This window comes from Dipodomys ordii, unplaced genomic scaffold, assembly GCF_000151885.1.
Source record: "Dipodomys ordii isolate 6190 unplaced genomic scaffold, Dord_2.0 Scaffold41, whole genome shotgun sequence".
Taxonomy (NCBI): Eukaryota; Metazoa; Chordata; class Mammalia; order Rodentia; family Heteromyidae; genus Dipodomys; species Dipodomys ordii.
The window spans coordinates 8,543,477-8,563,272 of record NW_012267257.1 but is presented as its reverse complement, the minus strand read 5'-3'; the positions used below and the strand labels follow the sequence as shown (position 1 = coordinate 8,563,272).

At 39.4% G+C, this 19,796-nt stretch overlaps 1 protein-coding gene across 1 annotated transcript in view; it reads right to left on the bottom strand.

Annotated features, from left to right (window-relative positions):
- Mroh2b (maestro heat-like repeat family member 2B) overlaps window positions 1-16,683 on the bottom strand; it is a 65,793-nt gene extending 49,110 nt beyond the window's left edge. The window contains exons 1-11 of the mRNA XM_013018514.1: window positions 16,668-16,683; window positions 14,913-14,971; window positions 12,109-12,219; window positions 10,678-10,837; window positions 9,666-9,764; window positions 7,547-7,701; window positions 5,658-5,798; window positions 5,212-5,304; window positions 5,035-5,104; window positions 3,549-3,662; window positions 2,325-2,398 (exon numbers count right to left, since the gene is read on the bottom strand). Of these exons, the coding sequence (XP_012873968.1) occupies window positions 2,325-2,398; window positions 3,549-3,662; window positions 5,035-5,104; window positions 5,212-5,304; window positions 5,658-5,798; window positions 7,547-7,701; window positions 9,666-9,764; window positions 10,678-10,837; window positions 12,109-12,219; window positions 14,913-14,971; window positions 16,668-16,683 (1,092 nt within the window). The remainder of the gene's footprint in view (window positions 1-2,324; window positions 2,399-3,548; window positions 3,663-5,034; window positions 5,105-5,211; window positions 5,305-5,657; window positions 5,799-7,546; window positions 7,702-9,665; window positions 9,765-10,677; window positions 10,838-12,108; window positions 12,220-14,912; window positions 14,972-16,667) is intronic.
- Between the last annotated feature and the right edge of the window lie 3,113 nt (window positions 16,684-19,796).

Sequence of the window (19,796 nt, the reverse complement as noted above, 5' to 3'; positions counted from 1 at the left end):
CTTACTTCACTTAATATAATTTTTTCCAAGCCTTTCCATTTCCTAACAAATGGGGCAATGTCATTCTTTCTGATGGAGGCATAGAATTCACCACAGACTAATTTTATTTATAAAAGATAAAGGCATGACATATATATTTATCTATAATATATCTGTGTATTTATAAATGTATATCATATCTCTAAGTTATCGGATGCAGATATCTGTTTCTATAAATAAATACATCTTTATATACAAAGTTATCCATAAATGTAAAAATCTTTTTTCTCACAATACAGTAACACAATAACCACAGTTTAACCCATAAATGTTATAAATACATCCATGTATGTACATATATACATGTATATGTGTATATGTGTGTGTATACATATATGTGGTATTGGGAGCTTAAATTCATGGCCTTGTGCTTTTGCTAGCTTCTTTTTACTGAGGCTGATGCTTTACCCCCAGAGTCACACCTTAACTTCTGGTATTTTGCTGGGTAATTCGAGGTAAGTATTTCATGGCCTTTTCTGCTTGGGCTGGCATAGAATAATGATCTTCAGATTTCAGCCTCAGGAGTAATTATGATTACAGGCATAAGTCCCTAGCATCTGGCTTGTAAAGATATATTTTAGATTTTATTTTAAATTTATCACTAAGAACTAACGAATAAAAGGGCCAATATGAAGTAATTTATAAGCATGCATGAGAAGAGAACAATGAGACTTGCTGAAATTATGGTTAAAAGGCGGGAAGAGGGGATGGAGAATCATGAGGGATGTTTGGTACATTTTATGCATATATAATAATGTCACCATGAACCTTACTTTGTACAATGAATATAAGGTAATAAAAGTGTAAAAAAAGGCTATAGATAAATGATGTACCACCTAAGGTTTTGGTACATGATACATTGTATCATGTTCAAAAGTTAAATGTATCTGTCTTAAACGTTTATCATTCCATTTGTTCTAATTTTGAATTTTGTAATTTTTGTTTGATTTTTTTTCTCCCAAGAAGAGCCTTTATGGAGTATGCACTTCTTTAATTTTTCTGCATTTTAATGAGTGTGTTCATGATCTGTTCTCACATGTTTATAATCTACTTTGATCCTATTTACTCCTCTCCTCTTACTCTTGCTTGTCCCCTCTCCTTCCCCTCTGGCTCCTTTTCCCTTTCCTGAAAGTCTCCTTTCTACTTTCAGGCAAGTTTTTCATGTGAATTTTTCCTTGTCAAAGTGGTTTGTTGCAAATCAAGTGTATGTTTCATCAAAATATTTTTTCCTATATTTTTTAAACAAGTAGTGAGAAATCTAGGAAGTGGAATTTGGCTCAAGTGGTAAAGCACTAGTCTGGAGCACAAAAGCCCAGGAACAGCTCCAAAGTCCAGAGTTCAAGACCCAGGACTGGAAAAAAAAAGGGTAGGGGGAGAGAGAAATCTACTACAGTAACTCTGACTTATTAATGAATCTATTATATGTAGTTTTAACCAAGTATGGTTAAAAAACACATGCACATACACGTAAGTAAAAAGAAATATCAGAAACAAAATTTAAAAATTATCATGTACATATCACACAGTTCAGAGAAACTGTTGTTCAGCCCCACATCATTGTCAATATATATCATTGTATGAACTGCAGAATGTAATTTTAGAATACTCTCGTCTATACATCCTGAACATCCATGGTTTTTTCCTCAACAGCAATCTCCTTGGAAACATATACCCATGGATACCAAGGCTGGACTACAAGTGTGTAAGTTCCCTGTGAACTCTCATAGAAATACAATAGTTATGCTAAGAACAAGATTCATAAGTTGTTACTTTTGGGATCAGGACACATAATTTCCTAGCTAAGAAATAATATTACAAACCATTTGAAGAATATTGGCATAGTGCTATGTGGGTGACAGTGTTTTGCCTGAGAAGCACGTGAGCACTTGAATTCTATGGAATGTTGGATTCTACCTTCATCTAGCTTATCTTTGGGAAATTGAATTATTTAAAAAATGGCATTGAGGGCGGGGATGTTAGCTCAGTGGTAGAGTGTTTGCCTCATGTGCATGAGGCCCTGGGTTTGATTCCTCAGAACCACCTAAACAGAAAAAAACCCAGAAGTGTGGCTCAAGTGGTAGGGTGCTAGCCTTGAGCTGAAGAGCTGAGAGACAGCTCCCAGGCCCAGAATTTAAGCCCCATGACTGACAAAAAAAATGGCATCGATCATCAAACTCTATAATTTGGTCTCAAGGGGGGAGACCTTTAAGAGAACAATGACTTCAATCATTCCTCATTCCTAAAACTATCATCAACCAACTACAAGTTTCTATTAGTTTTCTTACTTTTATACTGGGGTCACCCATGACAATTTTGGCTGTTCTTTCAATGGAAGTGACATAATCCCTCAGTCTGGGCTCTGAAAGGCAAAGGGAGAAAATGTGAGGTCAGAGCTCCACTGTTTTAGGATTGGCAAAAACCTTTAGAATTAAGGAACATAATTGAAAAATCAACTGGTTTTAAATCTTATAGGGTTTATTTTCCCCTTCTTCTTTCCCAATTTTTAACCATTTTCCTTGCTTTGTTTCCTGTAGCTTTGGTTCATCTTGTTGAAAGTTTTAGATTATTCATGGGTTCACTACATTATATACAATGAATTAGCTCTAAATTTTGTAAGACCACTTTGTATTTCTATCTGCTGACCCAGAGATAAATAATAGTGCTAACTGGATTAAAAAAACTTTAATATTGTATACAAAATGATTTCCCATATTTTATAGAATCCAAGAAGTTTGCAGTTTTATAACATACTATCATTTTACTCTACACCCAGAGAAAAATAATAAGGATAGTTATAACTAAAGAAGCTATTAAAGACACACTTGATATTATGAAAATATATACTAATTGTAAGTAATGGGAATTGTTGACTCATTAAATTCCATTGTTTTCTGAATGTACCAATCTGTAGAGAATTGTTTCATACACTCACCTGCCTCTTCTCTGTTATTGGGTCACTTCACCAAGTCATTGGGTTTTCTAAATTCTAAATTTGATGGTCAAAAATTCTATCTACTGCTGAGAAGGTGGCTCAGTGGTAGAGTGTTTGCCTTGCATGCATGAGGTCCTGGGCTCGATTCCTCAGCACTACATAAACAGAAAAAGCTGGAAGTGGTGCTGTGGCTTAAGTGGTAAGAATGCTAGCGTTGAGCTGGAGAGCTGAGGGACAGCGCCCAGGCCCAGAGTTCAGGCCCACAACCAACAAAAACAAAAAAGAATCTCAAAAAAAAATTCTATCTACTCTTCTCAATGGAATATATCCATAAATATGAAAGAAAGAGGGTAAGTAGAAATATCTGTTTAAGCATAATAGATTGGGAAGCCGAATACAATTTTGGTGGCTCTTGGGGACAAAAAAGAATAATAGATTGAAAAGGCCAGGAAGACAGTTCACTTGCAGTTGATGGTATGGAAAAGACTAAAAGAAGTAAGATAAAAGTAGCGACCATGTAGGCTTATTTGCTTCTTGGGATAAAATAAACCACTCTGCCTTTGTCTCTAGTACATACCCTCAGCATTGATGGTTGATCTCAACAAAGTTAAGATTCCTACTCGAACAATCTCACTGTTACTTCTGATTTGCGCATCAAAAAATTCAAGCAGTTCTGCAGGACTGGAATGGGCTGTAAATAGAGAAATACCAGGATTTAGCAAGTCATTTTCTATTTTTAAATTAAGCTTTATTTCACCAGTATATTTTAATTGTTCAAATAAATGACATTCACTATGCCATTTTCATATACACATATACATGATACTTGTAAGTGGGAAGAGAATTTCATGACAAGGATTGGTAAAGTCACTTGTTCAGTTGGTAATTTGATTTTATGGTGCCCAAGCAGTTTGGTTGCTAAGAAAGCTTTCAACACCTAGGAATAACTGGGAATGTGTTCTTATTTGGCAATTAGGATCTTTGCATTTATGAAGTTATGAAAAAGTTATTAGAGTGGGTTTACAAGAAAAGGAGGAGACAGACTGGAGGGAGGCCTCACTAGCCATGGAGCTAAAGGGTTGCAGAAAACCACAAGGAGATACCGGGCTGGAGGAGGGCCATTTGTTTTGGAAATTGTCAAAAGTAAAGGTAAACCAGTTCATTAGGCTGAGTAGAAGGAAGGAGTATAGAGAGAGAGGGGATACTTGAGAGAGAAGTAGAATATAGCGTGAAGGTGTGCAGTGAAGTAGGAGAGAGTTTTTTGGAGGTAGAGGTGTGGGAGATCTCTCTCATCCCCAGTCACTGTGCCTTGGAGCTGTCTTTGTATCCTGATCCTGGGACTTTGGTATCTGCTTTACAACCAGTGGCCAGGCATTCTACTAGGGTAGAATTGAAAGTTGATGGTTCACTTGATCTGTAGTGTAAGGGTGAGAAGAAAAGAGAGAGAAGGGAGAGAGTGAATGGGAGGGAAGAGAGAGGAAAGAGGGACAGAGGGTAGGAAAGAGAGAGAGAGAAAAGGGGAGAAGAAGGGTGGAGAAAAGAGAGAAAAAGATGAAAAAGATGAGGAAGAGAGAGAGGGAGAGAGTAGGGAAGAGAGAGACAGAGAGAACTGAGGGGGTGTGAGAGAAGAGAGAGAGATGGTGAGAGAGAAAAAGAGGAAGAGAAAGTAGAGAAAAGGAGGGAGAGTGAGGTAAGGAGAGAGAGAATGGAAAGGAGAGGAAGAGAGAGGAGAAAGAGAACTAAAGAGACATAAAAGATAACTTCAGCTCTGACACCATCTTACACAATCTCAAATACCAAGGAAAAAGTAATCTTATCCAATGGTTGAACATCTCCATCCCTTCAGATTCCCAGCTCCCCTCCCTAAGTTGTGGGAAGCCAGAAAATTGATTGTCCTCCCTTCCTCCCCCCCAACCCCCATGCTGTTCCTAGCGGTGGGAAGGGCGGGCACAGAGTGCGGCCTGCTGCCTGTGCTAGTAACTGAGGTGACAGTGTGCCTGCCCTTTGCCTCTTCTTCATCATCTGGAGCCTTCTTCTTAACACCCACGGGATGCTGGACCTACCTAAAATGATGAAACAGCTTGAAGCTTCCACTTCATTTTCCTTTATTGGAGGCTCTGGAACTTGGCAGATCTGAAGAAAAAGGGGTATGTGTGTGGGGGAAGCGGGAGGCAGATGTTAAAAACCAGAACAGGTTAAAAAAAATCAAACACTCTGGCTTGAGTGCCTGATCTTCTTACCTGGTGGAGTAAATGGAGAAAGATGGATTTTCTCAGGTTCTTAGGAAGGCCAATGTCATAAAAGGATGCCGCCGTCAGGATCTGTTTTAGACTCTAAAATGGAAAGGGGACACTGGTGGGTTAGGCGGAGGCTGCCCAGAAAACAGCCAGAGGGCGGGACAGGAAGGCAGGTAATTACATCTTGTGAGAACAAACCCACAATCTGTTCTGTTGTGACAGGTTTTGCTCAAGTGATTCTGGCTTTCTCTATTCAGTGCCCGATTAGCTTGGAATAACTCTCCACCCCTTTCTGGAGTTTCCCTCACCCCTAGAGACAGCTTCTCCCTGTCCCAAGAGTTGTTTAAAGGGGGCCACCCCAACAGCTATTTAAGTTTCCATAGACTCTTTGAGCGTTAGTATCTGCAGAAGCTTTGGGATGGATTTTCACCCCTTCTTGGGAAGCTCACCTGTGTGACATGGAAATCAGTCTCTGTGTCTTTGTACTGGTTCAGGAGCCATGGTACCTGGCTCAGCGCATATTCATGGAAGTCTTCTCTATGCAGTAGCAGGCTCACAGTCGGACCATGGGCCTTAACTATAGCCAAAGTCTGTAGAGGCAACGCACAGATACCACTATATTTTATTGTGCTTAATGGACATTTCTCAGGGTACCAGTTATTTTAGCATTCTTCCCGTCTGCTTCCCCCCACCAAAAATTTTACTGTGTGTTTTCATGCAAGAAGAACTTCTGTAAAAACATTAAAAAATGCTTATGCTGCTGGTGCCAGGTTCATGCCTGTAATCCTAGCTACTCAGGAGGCTGAGATGGAGAGGATCATGACTTGAAGTCAGTCTGGGCCTTAAAGTCCATAACAATCAATAATCAACCACAAAAGCTGGGCTGTGATGGAGTGCTAGCTGAATGAAAGTGAGGCCCTGCCTTTCTCATTCCTTAAAAAAGAAAAACAAACAAACAAGCAAACTCTTCATTATGTGTCCAAGAACATTTTTCTAGTTTCATGCATCTCTGATTTTTTTTTTTGTCGGTTGTGGGGCTTGAACTTTAGGCCTGGGCGCTGTCCCTGAGCTCTTCTGCTCAAGGCTAGTGCTCTACCACTGAGCCACCTTCCCAGCCCTGCATCTCTGCTTTCTATCGCCCTTCTTCACGTCTCTTCCCTCCACTCTTCCAAACGTGCTCAGTCTAGGCTGCAGTGAGTTGGATTCCCCTCTTAGGAAACATGCCTTCCCGGTGCTGTGCAAGCCTCCGGGGCTGCACGGCTCAGATGCAGTGCTGTAGAATTTTCAGAGCCCATCAGGGAGTGAGTGCTTCCTCGCCTTGCTCCCCTCCCACATGTGACCTTCTCCAATTGCCTGACCCTCCCTTTGGGAGGCAGGGCCAGTAGCCAGCAAATGGAAGTACTACATTTTGTTTTGAAGAAAAAGCTTCCATAGGCTTCACTTTTGCTGAAGATCTCACCATCCCTGAACATTGTGTTTTTTTTTTAAAGCTTTAAAAGCTTAAAGCGTACAAGAGAAACAACTGAAAATGGAGCTCAGAGTTGAACTTTTTTATAACAATTAAGAGGTTATAATTTAGTCTACGTTTAAAAGATTATAGCAGTTGAAATAAAGATTGGATTATGTATGTGAATGCTCTTTGTATTACATTCCATATGAGACACTGCACTATTTTGACATAGCCTAGTGCATATTTTCTCTGCTAATTTTATTTAATTGCAGCATTCATAGACACCATAAATTCCATGCCTGCTGCTTTTCCTACTTGGTGACTTGCCTACTTGCCTCAGATATGGGTTATGATATATAAGGCATGAGATAGTGAATGTTCTGTTTTACTCTCCAAATTCTATTTTACTCTGTATTACTTCTCTCTATATGTTGAAATATCAGTCTCCTGAGTGTGGAGTTTGGGTTTGTTCAGTCTTTGCTACCTGATATGATGTAGGGAGTCAATAAATATTGGATGAAAGAATGAATACATGTTGATTTAAGATGGAGGGAACAATGAAAAGATTTGATACCTTTCTAAAAGAAGCTCAACCAACAGTGTCAAAACAAAACAAAATAAAACAAACTGAAAAACCTGCTTATTATCATGTCACACACACACAAAAGAACTTCAAAAGAGTCTATGCTTGCTAAGGATTTAACTACTTCAGAATGTTAGGAAAATGCCTTAATAGCTTAACGTACAGAAAGGAAATGGAACTTGAGAAGATAGTTAAGTGCTAAGCCTTTTGTCGAGACTGAAACATTGCAATTTAATTCTAGACTAAAGAGGATCCAACCTACACAGAGGGAGATTCAGCTCAAGGCCAGCTAAGGGCCCACTCACGTGCACGGGTGAGGCCAGAGGGGCCCACTTCTCCATTATGTACCGAAACAGCATGAAGATCTTGTCAGAGAGTCGGTGAGCGTCCAACTTGGGATAGGGGAAATCTCTCCAGTGGTTGACATACTTGTAAATGGCTTTGCTGAACTTCTCAAGGGCTGCATTAAAAATAATCAACCACGGACAGAAAAATATAAAGACATGAAGGACTATCAAATAATTTGAGAACACTATGATTAGCTAACGTGGAAGTTTCTTTTGCATATTTCTTTCTATCCATCAGATAAACATACTAAATAACTGATCAGTTATCATAACTAATCATAATTGACTAGTGATGTTAGTATGTTAGTACCTAACTGATTAGTTATGTAGTAAAAGGCAAGTTAAAAACCATTATGAGATACTACTTCACACCATTCAGAATTGATAATATTTGATATAGTTAGTGCCAAGAATTGATACAACTAAGATAAATTATTCTCTCTTCTTGCCACTGGGATTGCTATAAACTACCTTGGAAAACTCTTTGACACTCTTTATCGCATTGAATATGCATTCCATATTATCCCAAACTCCAAGTCTTCTGTATACAAGCATTGCATATGCACACATATAGACCCCAAAATATTTGTATACATTTTTGATATTTTTTCTTTTCTTTTTCCTTTAATATTTGATAATAGCCTCAAAAATAGTCCAAATATCTGCCGATTAGTAGAGTGGAAAAATTAATTGTAATTAATGTAAACACAGAGTAGGAATATAAAAAGGAAAAATAGACTACATATGTGTAGAACAACATTGAGGCAAGAGATGACACTAATGGCAGTAGAAGTAAACACGAGAGTTCTTATCACAGGGATGTCTCAGTGCTAGACCTGAATGGTGTCTGCCCATGGATAGGTTCACTTTCTAATGATTCCTTAACCTATTTACATCTAATTTATATTCTTCTCTGTGTTTATAACTTTTTTTGTCGGTCATGGGTCTTGAACTCTGGGCTTGGGCACTGTCCCTTAGCTCTACCACTAGAGCCATAGCGCCACTTCTGGCTTTTTCTGTTTATGTGGTGCTGAGTTATCAAACCCAGGGCCTCATGTATGTGAGCCAAGCACTCTACCACTGAGCCACCTTCCCAGCTCTGTGATTTTTTATTTTTTGTAAGTCATGGGGTTTCAACTCTGGGCCTGGGCACTGTCCCTCAGCTCTTCAGCTCAAGGTTAGCACTTTATCACTTGAGCCATAACACCACTTCTGGCTTTTTCTGCTTATGTGGTGCTGAGGAATCGAACCTAGGGCCTCATGCATGCAAGGCAAGCACTCTACCACTGAGCCACCTTCCCAGTTGATTTTTTTTTTTTTTTGGATAAAAGAATTATTTTGGGCCTGAAAAAACCACTTGATCAACTGGTTAACATATATTTTCATCAAACATATCAATGAATAACAGTCTTTCTTTATCCTCCTGTTATTCATTTTAATAAATGATGAAGAAAATTCATGGTTAAACCCTTGGAGAGTACTTCTTGTGCAAAGAATACTCTGGAAAAGACCCTCAGTATAGTAGCTAGAGCTAGCCTGTTATCTGTTACTTTACATTCCTCCCAGAATTCCTCCCTCTAGCTACATTTTCCCATAATTTGAAATATGTGTAGTCTCTAAACAACACTGAAGAAGGGATGGCATCTTCTCAGTCCATGGTATTCAAAACAGTACAAGATGTACTATCTGCTGATTGATCAAATGTTTAGAAGAGGATAGATGATAGATGGTAGATGGATAGGTGGATAGATGAACAGATGGATGAATGGGTAAATAGATCGATGGATGGTATTAAACTGTATAATGTTTCTTTATGGGCTTTCAGGAAAAAAGTTACATTAGGACCAAAGGTTATTTAGCTGACTCTTATGGTTCAAATGTGAATGATCACCCATGTGCTCATGTGTTGAATGCTTGGTCCCCAGGTGGCGGCACTATTTTGGGAGGGGATGGAAGCTTTAGTACGTGGGGTGTCATTGGAAGAAGTGAATTACTGGGGTTGTGCTTTTGGAGCAAAGGAAGAAATAACCTATCTGTTCGTAGTCTGGTCTGAATAGAAAATGACAGAAATACTCACCAATACAGAAAGTTTGCTTCATCTGTTCGTCCTCAGCTAGCCTGAGCATGGTTTGCATGGTGAGCAGCGTCATCATCATGAAGGGAATGCTCTGGGACACTGGAGGATTGTGAGAGGAGAGAGGCATAGATTCATCTCCCACGTGGGAGAAGCGTTTCCGGTCTCCTCCTAGCATCCACACATAGCAAGCATGACAGGACTGCACAGGGGAAGTGTGTGCAGTTCAGAGAAAGGTGTTCTCCTTTATCCCCTCTACCCCCACACCAATTCCATGCTGCAACCAAAGAGTTACAGGTTTGAAAGGAGGCACTAGCAAGACAACCACCTGTACCTGTAGCTTAGTGACAATTGCTTATTCAGAGACATATGAGCTTCCATGTTTCCCATCCAGACTTGCCTGCAGCCCCATCAATATAACGTCCTCAAGAATATCTTTTAAATAAAGGAGTGTACAATGAAATGGTAGGAAATCTTTAACTACTGAAAATGTTCAGGGGCTTGCAGAATATGACTTATGAGAAAGGTGCTTCTGCAAACACAAAACTTGATGGAGAGGAAGGTGAGGATGGCAGAGACCCAGGCTAAATGCAGTGCGGGTTTATCTGTGGTCATAAATGGCTAGCTCCTCCCTTCTATCAATATATATATTTTTTCTGTCGGTCATGAGGCTTGAACTCTGGGCCTGGGCCCTGTCCCTGAGCTCTTCAGCTCAAGGCTAATGCTCTACCACTTGAGCCACAGCACCTTTTTCTGTTTTCTGGTGGTTAATTGGGGATAAGAGTCTCACGGACATTCCTGCCTGGGCTGGCTTTGAACTGAGATCCTCAGATCTCAGCCTCCTGAGTGGCTAGGATCACAGTTATGAGCCACCAGTGCCCAGCTCTCAATATTCTTAACTACAATAAAAGGTAGAGACACTCTTCCTTCGGCAATTTGCTCTCATTTGGCTTTTAGACAATTAATCAGGGATAGTTGCTTCCTAGACAAAATATGGAGATTATTCCCTTTATACCATAGCTGGTTGCCAGTTCAGCCAGGGCAAGCACAACAAATTCATTTGGTAGCTCTAGAATCCGGAAGTTACTTTGTACTTCGTACATCACAGAGTTGAAATCATGTGCAGCCAGAGACACCAACACCTCACCAGCTAGCATTCTGATTTCTCTGAGGAGCTGAGGAGGAGAAGAAAAACACAGGGAAAGCAGCATGAGTATATAGAGGGGAAAATAGTCTATGTACTTTCCTAAGTTTGCCTAGACTTAGGATAGAAGGAGAACAAGCTATTACAAATCCATGGTAAGAAACTTTTAGGTATTAGTGGTGGGGGAAAAGAGGCTTTAGAAAATAATTCAAATAGGATTATTATAAATTTAGGGTCAACAATTGTATTCTCTTTTTTTCTTCTTTCTTTCTTTCCTCCCTGTTTCCATTCCTCCCTCCTGCCCTTGTCTCTCTCCCCCTTGTCTCTCTCTCCTTCCTTCCTTCCTTCCTTTCTTCCTTCTTTCCTTCTTTCCTTCCTTCCTTCCAAGATAGGCTTATTAATATATAGCCAGACTGGCCATCAAATCCTAGTCTTCCTGCCTTAGCCTCCCAACTGCTAGGGCTATAGGCATAGGCCATTATACATTTGATGCATTCTTGCTAATTGGAATAATAAGCATAATATTTATGATTAAATGACACAAATTACTGTGGTTGCCAAGAAATAGGTAATAGGAAAAAGAAGTGGGTCATGAGTTGAGAGCCCTGACTTTTGTGTTATCCTCATCAAATTATCTTCAGTATTGGAAATATTGGGGAGGGACTTCTGCTTTTTTTTAATTTTTTTATTGTAAAAATACTATACAGAGGGTTACAGTTACATGAGTGAGGTAATGAGTACACTTCCTCTTGAGGACTTCTGCTTTTGTTGATAGTGAGCTAAGTACTTTGTTGGTCAATGTTCCTGCCAAGAAACGTGAAAAGATAAGGACTCTATTCTAAGGAAATATACTCCTAAAAGTGAGAAATAGGTTATGAGAGAGTGTAATTAATTACTGAGTTGATATCTGGGAAAGATCTGACAGTCCAGCCCAGGCAGGCAGATAATGAGACAAGAAATTATATGGGAGCCAAGAAACATGGATTTTATTTACTCATTCTGTTAGTAGATAGTAGTATTATCTTTGAGAAAAAAAATAAGGATAATATTCCTCATCTAAAAGGAAGTTGGATAATATTACCTGAAAAATCTAACATTTTCATAGCAGTTTTCATAGCAGTGGAGAAGCAAACAAGAGTCTCTGTAACAGTGTTCAAGTGGCCTTGAAGAATGGATGTCATTCATTGTCCTACAAGCCACGTAATAACAGCTTTTGTGCATCACACAGATGCAGTTGATTCACTTAGAGACCCTGGTACTGGCCCTGCCCCTGACAAATCCACCATCAAGAACCAAACTTACATTGTCATCTCTCATGTCCTTAGAAGTATAATAAATCAACCGTTGGACAATTGCATCATCCAAGATGTCAGCATTCTGAACAACAGAAGTAAGATGACTGTAGATATCTTCCTGTGAAGAGAATACAAAGGATAAAGGAGTCAGATGAAGTACAAATAAATATCACTAAACTAAGCAATGTACTTTTACTGCACAGTCGATTTTATATTGCTTACTTCAGACTTTCTGAATATAACAGGCATCTTTAGGTGTCAAGGACTGATAGGCCCCGAGTAAAACTAATTTTAGAATATAAACAGATATGCATTAATTTTAATACATATTTATTTATTTGTGTGCCAGTCCTGGGCCTTGAATCCAGTGCTGGGTGTTGTCCCTGAGCATTTTTGTTCAAGGTTAGTGCTTTACCACTTAAGGCTCAGCTCTACTTCTGGCTTTGCGATAGTCAGTTGGAGATAAGTGTCTCATGGACTTTCCCACCCTAGCTGGCTTTGAACCAAAGTCCTCAGGTCTCAGCCTCCTGAAAAGCTAGAATTCAGCCATAAGCCACTGACACTAAGCTTAGGAACTGTTTTTTTTTTTTGGGTCCGGTCGTGGGTCCTGAACTCTGGGCCTGGGCGCTGTCCCTCAGCACTTCAGCTCAAGGCTAGCGCTCTACCACTTGAGCCACAGCACCACTTATGGCTTTTTTCTTTTTGCTTATGTGGTGCTAAGGAATTGAACCCAGGGCCTCATGCATGCAAGGCAAGCACTCTACCACTGAGCCACCTTCTCAGCCCCCTGGAACTATTTTAACTTACTGTACTTAAAAAAAAAACCTACATATTTTTGTTATTGTAAAGGTGATGTACAGAAGGCTTCTAGTATATTTCGTTTGGACAGTGTCACCCTTCCCTCACTCTATCTCAGTTGTTCCCTCTTGTCTCCACCCACAAATTACATAGTTTATTGTCAACAGAGTGTCCAGTGAGAACTTGCTGCATTTCAATGACGTGATCTAATTGAAGACAGGGACAAGCTATTGGACATTATCAATCTGTTGGCAATCATTGTTATAAACTCAGGGGAACAGAATGCCCATCACCCTAATTGCTGCTCTCACTACTCCTGATAGTATCAGGAGTGAGCCTGATACTATCAGCACACTGTAATTTCAAAAAGGCTACTCTACTGTGAAACTGGATCAGAAGGCCTTGTTCCATTCATGCCTGTGCTGAGACAGAGTTGTGAATCACTTTTTGGACAGAGCTGTAGCTCCAGTGGCTTGACCCCCATCCCCATATCTGGGCTCCCCTAAATCTCTTAGATGACTATGTTATTCTCTAGTATTTTGGAATCTTTCACAGCCGGAATCCTGAACCTCCCGGTATCACCCTGTGTCTAAGATATGAAATAACTTTTCCTGGCACTGTTCTTCAGGGACAACTCTTGGAAACTTTGAGAATAAACAGGTATAGGTCTTTGCTTTCTTCTCAGTAAGTGTTTTCAGAAACTGCCTAATCACCAGTATGTCTACCTCTTGCCCCATGCTTCATGTAACCTTTATTCATGGGGTCTTTACCATGTTTTTAGAACTGAGCCAGGTCCTTTATCTGGAACATCTCATTAGTGATCACAATAACCCTTTGTGGTAGATGCCACACATAGACTCATTTTATAAAGGAGGAAATTGGGTCACAGAGAGATCAACGCTGATTGGTATTGAGTGGTCATGGTTCAGAATCTTTACCTCATGGTTGTGCTATTTCTACTTCTTAAGTTGTCCTACCAAATGAGCACGCTGGAAGTGATTGCAGAAAGCACACATTCTTTGAAATTCTTCCTTAGAAATTCTCCTTGAGTACTTAGTGGGTTAAGAAATCATTTTCCAAGTGCTTCCAAATATTTGGAATATAGAGCTCTATTGAAAATTTAGTTCTTATTAAGAGATTTGTATAACGATCATCAATTATGCCTATATGTTAGGATCTTTTCTGTAAGCTTCAACTATCTAGTCTTCTCATAGACTGTTCCAATCAAAACCTGTAATGCTAGGGCTTGGATGTTAGCATTTTCCTCCCAAACTGTCAAAGATATTCTAATATTCAGTCAAGGTTGAGAATTGCTGAATTAAGAGGTAGAAACCTTATCCTTCCCAGTGAGGAAACAATGAATATTCATTAGAAGCATTTAGGTATTTAGGTGGAGTTAGATGGGCTTGTGTTTGGGCAGTACTGCTATTCTTATTTGGGAAAGTCATGCACCTTCTGCACTATTTTTCTCAGTTGTCAAATGGAAATAGAAATACCAATTTCATAAAGTTGTGAGGGATGAATATCACATACTACATCTTTGTGTGGAAAACGTAGCTAGCACACCATGTAATGCATACATGTTCAGTCAAATGTAGTTTTATTATTTGGATGTTGAGCTCTGAAAAATCTTTGATTTTCAGAGGAATTTTGTAGTTGTGAAATACCACTGATAAGTACAAGTGACCTTTTGGTTTGGGAGTTTTGAAAAGAACCCTTAAATTATAACAGAGGATATTCTTCCTCAAATGTTAAAGTCTGACATCTTCTTCCACTTCTGCCTATAGAAGATTATGAACCCTGTATCATTTGCAAGCTTCTGGAAGCAGGCATCATGATTACTGAAGTGCTAATGATATTGCTTCACCTGTACAGTGACTTCCATTAAAACTGGATTTTCTGACAAAGTCTAACACTACACGAGAAGCCCAAGAAAAACAAGGAATATTACAACAACGGAACTAGAAAAAGTGAATGGTAAAGACAGCTTTCCCAATTTGCAAGTTGCCTTACCTTGTTATTATCTTCCTTGTTCAGCATCCCAAGAGTGAGGTTAATATCTCCAAACAGCTCTATAAAGCAAAAAAGTTAAAAAAATATATTGATATGTCCTCTTGTTAATTATGTTGCAATAGTCAAAGACATTTCATTTGCTCCTTACCCCTACTCTTCATCCTTTCTTTGCTTGCTAGTTCTTTTGCTTGAACTCTGGGCCTCGGCGCTGTCCCTCAGCTCTTCAGATCAAGGCTAATGCTCTACCATTTGAGCCACAGCGCCACTTTCGGTTTTCTGAGTGGTTTATTGGAGATAAGAGTCTCATGGACTTTACTGCCTGGGCTGGCTTTGAACTATGATCCTCAGATATCAGCTTCCTGCGTAGCTAGGATTGCAGGTGTGAGCCATCGGCACCCGGCTTGCTATTTTTTTATGGTAGAAATTGTATGTTATCCATATTTCATATCTCTGATATATTTGAACATGCTTAGCAATTGTTTCAAAACCTAAGATGCTGGGTTTCTACTTATCTTTCCAGTAAAGTGTGTGTCATCTTGTATCTTTCTCAACTAGGACTGCTTCTAAGTATCAAGGAATAAATCCCTTACTCCTGTCTTGAGTAGTGGTGGTATATATCTTCTCTTTGCAGCTCTTTCCCACCTACTACCCTCTTTTTTTTGTGCTAGTATTGTGGCTTGCATTCTGGGCCTCATGCTCTTGCTTGTTTTCTTTTGCTCCTGGCTGGTACTCAACTACTTGAACCATGCCTCCTTTTCTAACTTTTTGCTGGTTAATTGGATTTGCCTCACTCTTCCATTTTTATTATCTCCTTTGTCTTCCTCCTTCCCTTCCCCTCTATCTAGGTTTCTATCTTCCAGGTGGTATTCTGGTCCTGTGGTCATGAAATCTTGCTTTCTCCTGATAGAAACCTTAGTTCTTTGCCTTTCAAAACTTTCCAGAAATGAATGTTCCTAAGAAAATATTCTAGGTAACAACAGTAGCAGCAGCAGCCACAAAATTAGATTCAAAATATGAGCAATTGCAGGCCAATGGCAGATAGGAGATGCTTTGGAGATGGAGATGTCCCATGAATATGTAACTCAAACAGATTTGCAAAGAAGTAAGGCAGCCATATTTGAAAACTGGAGGAAAATATTCTCAAAGGATGCTTTTAACATTAAACAAGAAATTTCCTTTCTTTGATATTTAGGCTTTTCTCTCTCTCTCTCTCTCTCTCTCTCTCTCTCTTTGATTACAGATTTTTAAAGCAGATGTTTTATTACTGGTCTTTTACAATCAACCTGGCTTTATTATTTTGAAGTAAAGAGAGAAATGTTTTTTTTTCTTTAGTAAAATATTTCACACTGTTATACCAAGGTCGCAGGACCCCCCACAAGAAGACCACCGAGAGTCAGACTCTACAGCTGTTTTATTTAAATGGGCTGCAGCTCGGACCTCGTCCTACACTCCGACACAGCGAAGCCTAGGGCCCTGAGCTAAGGATTTGCAGGTCTTATAAAGGCACACAATCAACCAGGTGTTTTGATTATCACCACGTGTTGCTTTGCTAGACAAAAACAAGCAACACATGGTGGTCACTGCCTCAAACTTTAACCTTTCAACACATCTTTGAGGAATACAAGCCTTCACCTTCCACAATAACACATGACCACCCCTCCCTGAAAAACAAAACAAAACTGTAATAGGCCTAGGATTACACAGACACAAAACACACAGCAGAATCCTAACTCCTTATGATGTAGTGATACTTACCTGTGGTTTCTTCCATGCTGTAGGTTATGTCCTGGCTGTTTTAGGCTTTCTAAGAGACAGCACCTAAGTATCAGAAATAGTAAGGCTAAAAAAAAAATCAACAAAGCAAGTTGGCAAGTTCTTCATATAAGGTTCACATAAGATTCCCTAAATGAATGTCCCTCCTCCAATTGATGGGTCTGGTGATCTGGGAGCTTTCAGTGATGGGTTTATTGGTGAGGATGCTGCTGCTGAATTCTTCTACTATGACATTTTCTGGCTTCAGAGCTCCTGCTGACCAACAAAATGGCTGCATCTCACCAAATATTGTTCTTTTGATGTACTTGAGGAGGAAGGAATTAGAGACTAGGACTCAAACTGTTTTTGTAGATCAGAGGAAATCCTCTCCCCAAATTTGGGTCCATTGATCACAAATTTAGGAATGGTTTCAGGAGTCACTTTACTGGCCTGATGTTGGTAAAGCCTTTAGGTGATCTTGTTGATTGTTCTATTTGGTGAAGGGCAGTCACACAAACTGGGCATGCTCAGTGGACCGGAATGCCCATCGGGGCAGTTGCATAGAATGACCAACTGACACAGTAGCAAAGCCGAGCTTCCTCTGCCTTCTCCCCACTACGCTCTTACAGACTTGGTCAGGATCTTGGCCTTACCCCAGCATTAGGCTCTTTCTCCAACGCTGTTATCACTGTTGGTCTTCAAATCATTTTTGTACAATTTTTTTTAGCTAAAATGCTTTCAATTTTACTAGCATACACCTCAATCTAATGACTCTTTTTTAGTATATTTTTATTGTAAAGATACTGTACAGAAGGGTTACAGATACATGAGTAAGGTAAAGAATACCTTTCCCTGGTGACTCTTCACTGTAAATCTGGTTGGTTATAATCTGGTTCATGGCAGATGATAGAGAAGGGAGGGGTACTAACAATCTATAGACTGAAAGATGCCAAGGGGAAATTCGCTTTTTCTAGAGCTTTCTTAATTAAGCAAGCTATTTTCACACTCAGAGGTCAAGTGTTTACACCTAAATCTTGAAGTTATTATCTTTCTCAGAGACAGTTATTTTGGTTCTCACAGGTGACATGACCAGTCTCAGCTTCCCAAGTCAGCATGATTTTTTTCCCCTAGCGCTTCCTCAAAGCACCTTGTCATTGGACTTACCTGGTGTTCTTTCTTCTTCACAGTGTTAACTCCCAGGTACCACCTCAGGTCTGATAAACTAGAATGAGGATGTCGAAATCTGTATTTTAATGATCATCTTAGTCTAAGATGTTCTGGTCCAGATCCTTGCCTAATCACCCAAGAGTGGATAAGTGAAAATGTAGCAGTTAACTGAGGATGTTCATTCTGGTTAGCAAGAATTATAGCTGTTTTTCTGTAGTATCCAACTTACAATCACAGAGTGAACTGAACTTGGTAAGTCAGAGAGTCTTTAGTGGCAGCTTAAAACTTGTACTGACAAGGAAAAATAAAGGTTAGAAATAATTTGCTCTTAGAACCTTAAAGAACAATGTGCAGCAAAGTTAGTAATGAGAAATCTATCTACGTAATTGTTAATTTTTTTGTGAATCAATGATTTTTCTACATCTCTGTGCATGAAGCTTTCCTTGATTTTATACGAATCAAGGAAGCTAGATTTATATTAATTTTGCAATTAACTCATCAGGACCACAAAAACACACCTTTATGTTAAGTCCTTTCAAATAAAGCAAATTAAAACATATTTAAACACCCTAAATCCTCAAAAAACAAAAACAAAACAAAACAAACCTAATTTGCCATCATTTTATTGTACTTCAGGGGCCTCCATGTTACATCTTCTTGCCATTTCCTCTTTTTATTTTTAGTTTGCTGGTTATGAGGTTTGAACTCAGGGCCTTGGGTGCTGTCCTTGAGCTCTTTTTGCTTAAGGCTATATTGCTCTACCACTTTGAGCACAGCTCCACTTCTGGTTTTTGAGTGGTTAATTAGAGGTAAAGAGTCTCCTGGGGACTTTTCTGCTCCTTGCTGGCTTCAAACCGTGACCCTCAGATCTCATCCTCCTGAGTAGCTAGGATTACAGGTACCTGGCTCACTCATTGGTGCCCAGCTGATCTTTCTTTTTATATTAGGCAACACAATACAGGTTTAAGTCTTTTGAGGATCTAGAAAAATGCCAAACTGTAATTCTCAAAGCTAATAGGCTGTTACATGATAACTAATTCAACATTATTTCCAGAGATTTATTTTCATCCTGCTCAGAAACTAGAATGTCTTCTTGGGGAATGTGAGAACTATTGCCTTTTGAAATATCATTGGCAAATGATAACTACCCAACCACTGTAGTGATGTGTTTCCCAATGTGTCCTCTCAGACAAGCAGGCAACCAAGGCATTAAAATTATGAGAGAAAGTTATGGGAAAATAGATCTGTATAAATATGGAAATAACACAGAAATTTAGATTCTGTGGTTTTAAGAGTTTAATCCTTTCTGTAGATAGCAACTACTTTGACATCAATCCTTTTATTCTCCACGTGAAGTGTTGGATTACAAAACCACTAATAGTGAAATCAGACACTTTTTGTTTTTCTTAAGTAAGTTTTAAGAGAAACTTAATCCCTTCACAGTTAGCATATAAAAGAGCAGAAATCCTAGATAGCTTTCCTTTCTTTTTACTCCTTTACTTCTTCCCTATCCATTCTCTCTTGTTTTTGCCCTTCCTTTCTTGTTCCCAGATCTCTCCTTCTTGTGTTTTAAAGTAATAATTCTTATTAACTGGATGCCTGTGGCTCATCCCTGTAATCTTAGCTACTCAGGAGGCTGAGATCTGAGGATAGTCTTTTAAAGCCAACCAGGACAGGAAAGTCCATGAGACTCTTATTTTCAATAAAATCCAATAAAAAATGTCAGAAGTAGGGCTGGGAATTTAGCTCAGTGCTAGAGTGCTTGCCTAGCATGCATGAAGTGCTGGGTTCAATTCCTCAGTACCACATAAACAGAAAAAAGCCTGAAGTGGCGCAGTGGCTCAAGTGGTAGAGCACTAGCCTTGATCCAAAGAAGCTCAGAGATAGTGCCCAGGCTGTGAGCTCAAGTACCATGACAGGCAAAACAAACAAACAAAAAGTCAGAAGTAGAACTATGGCTCAAGT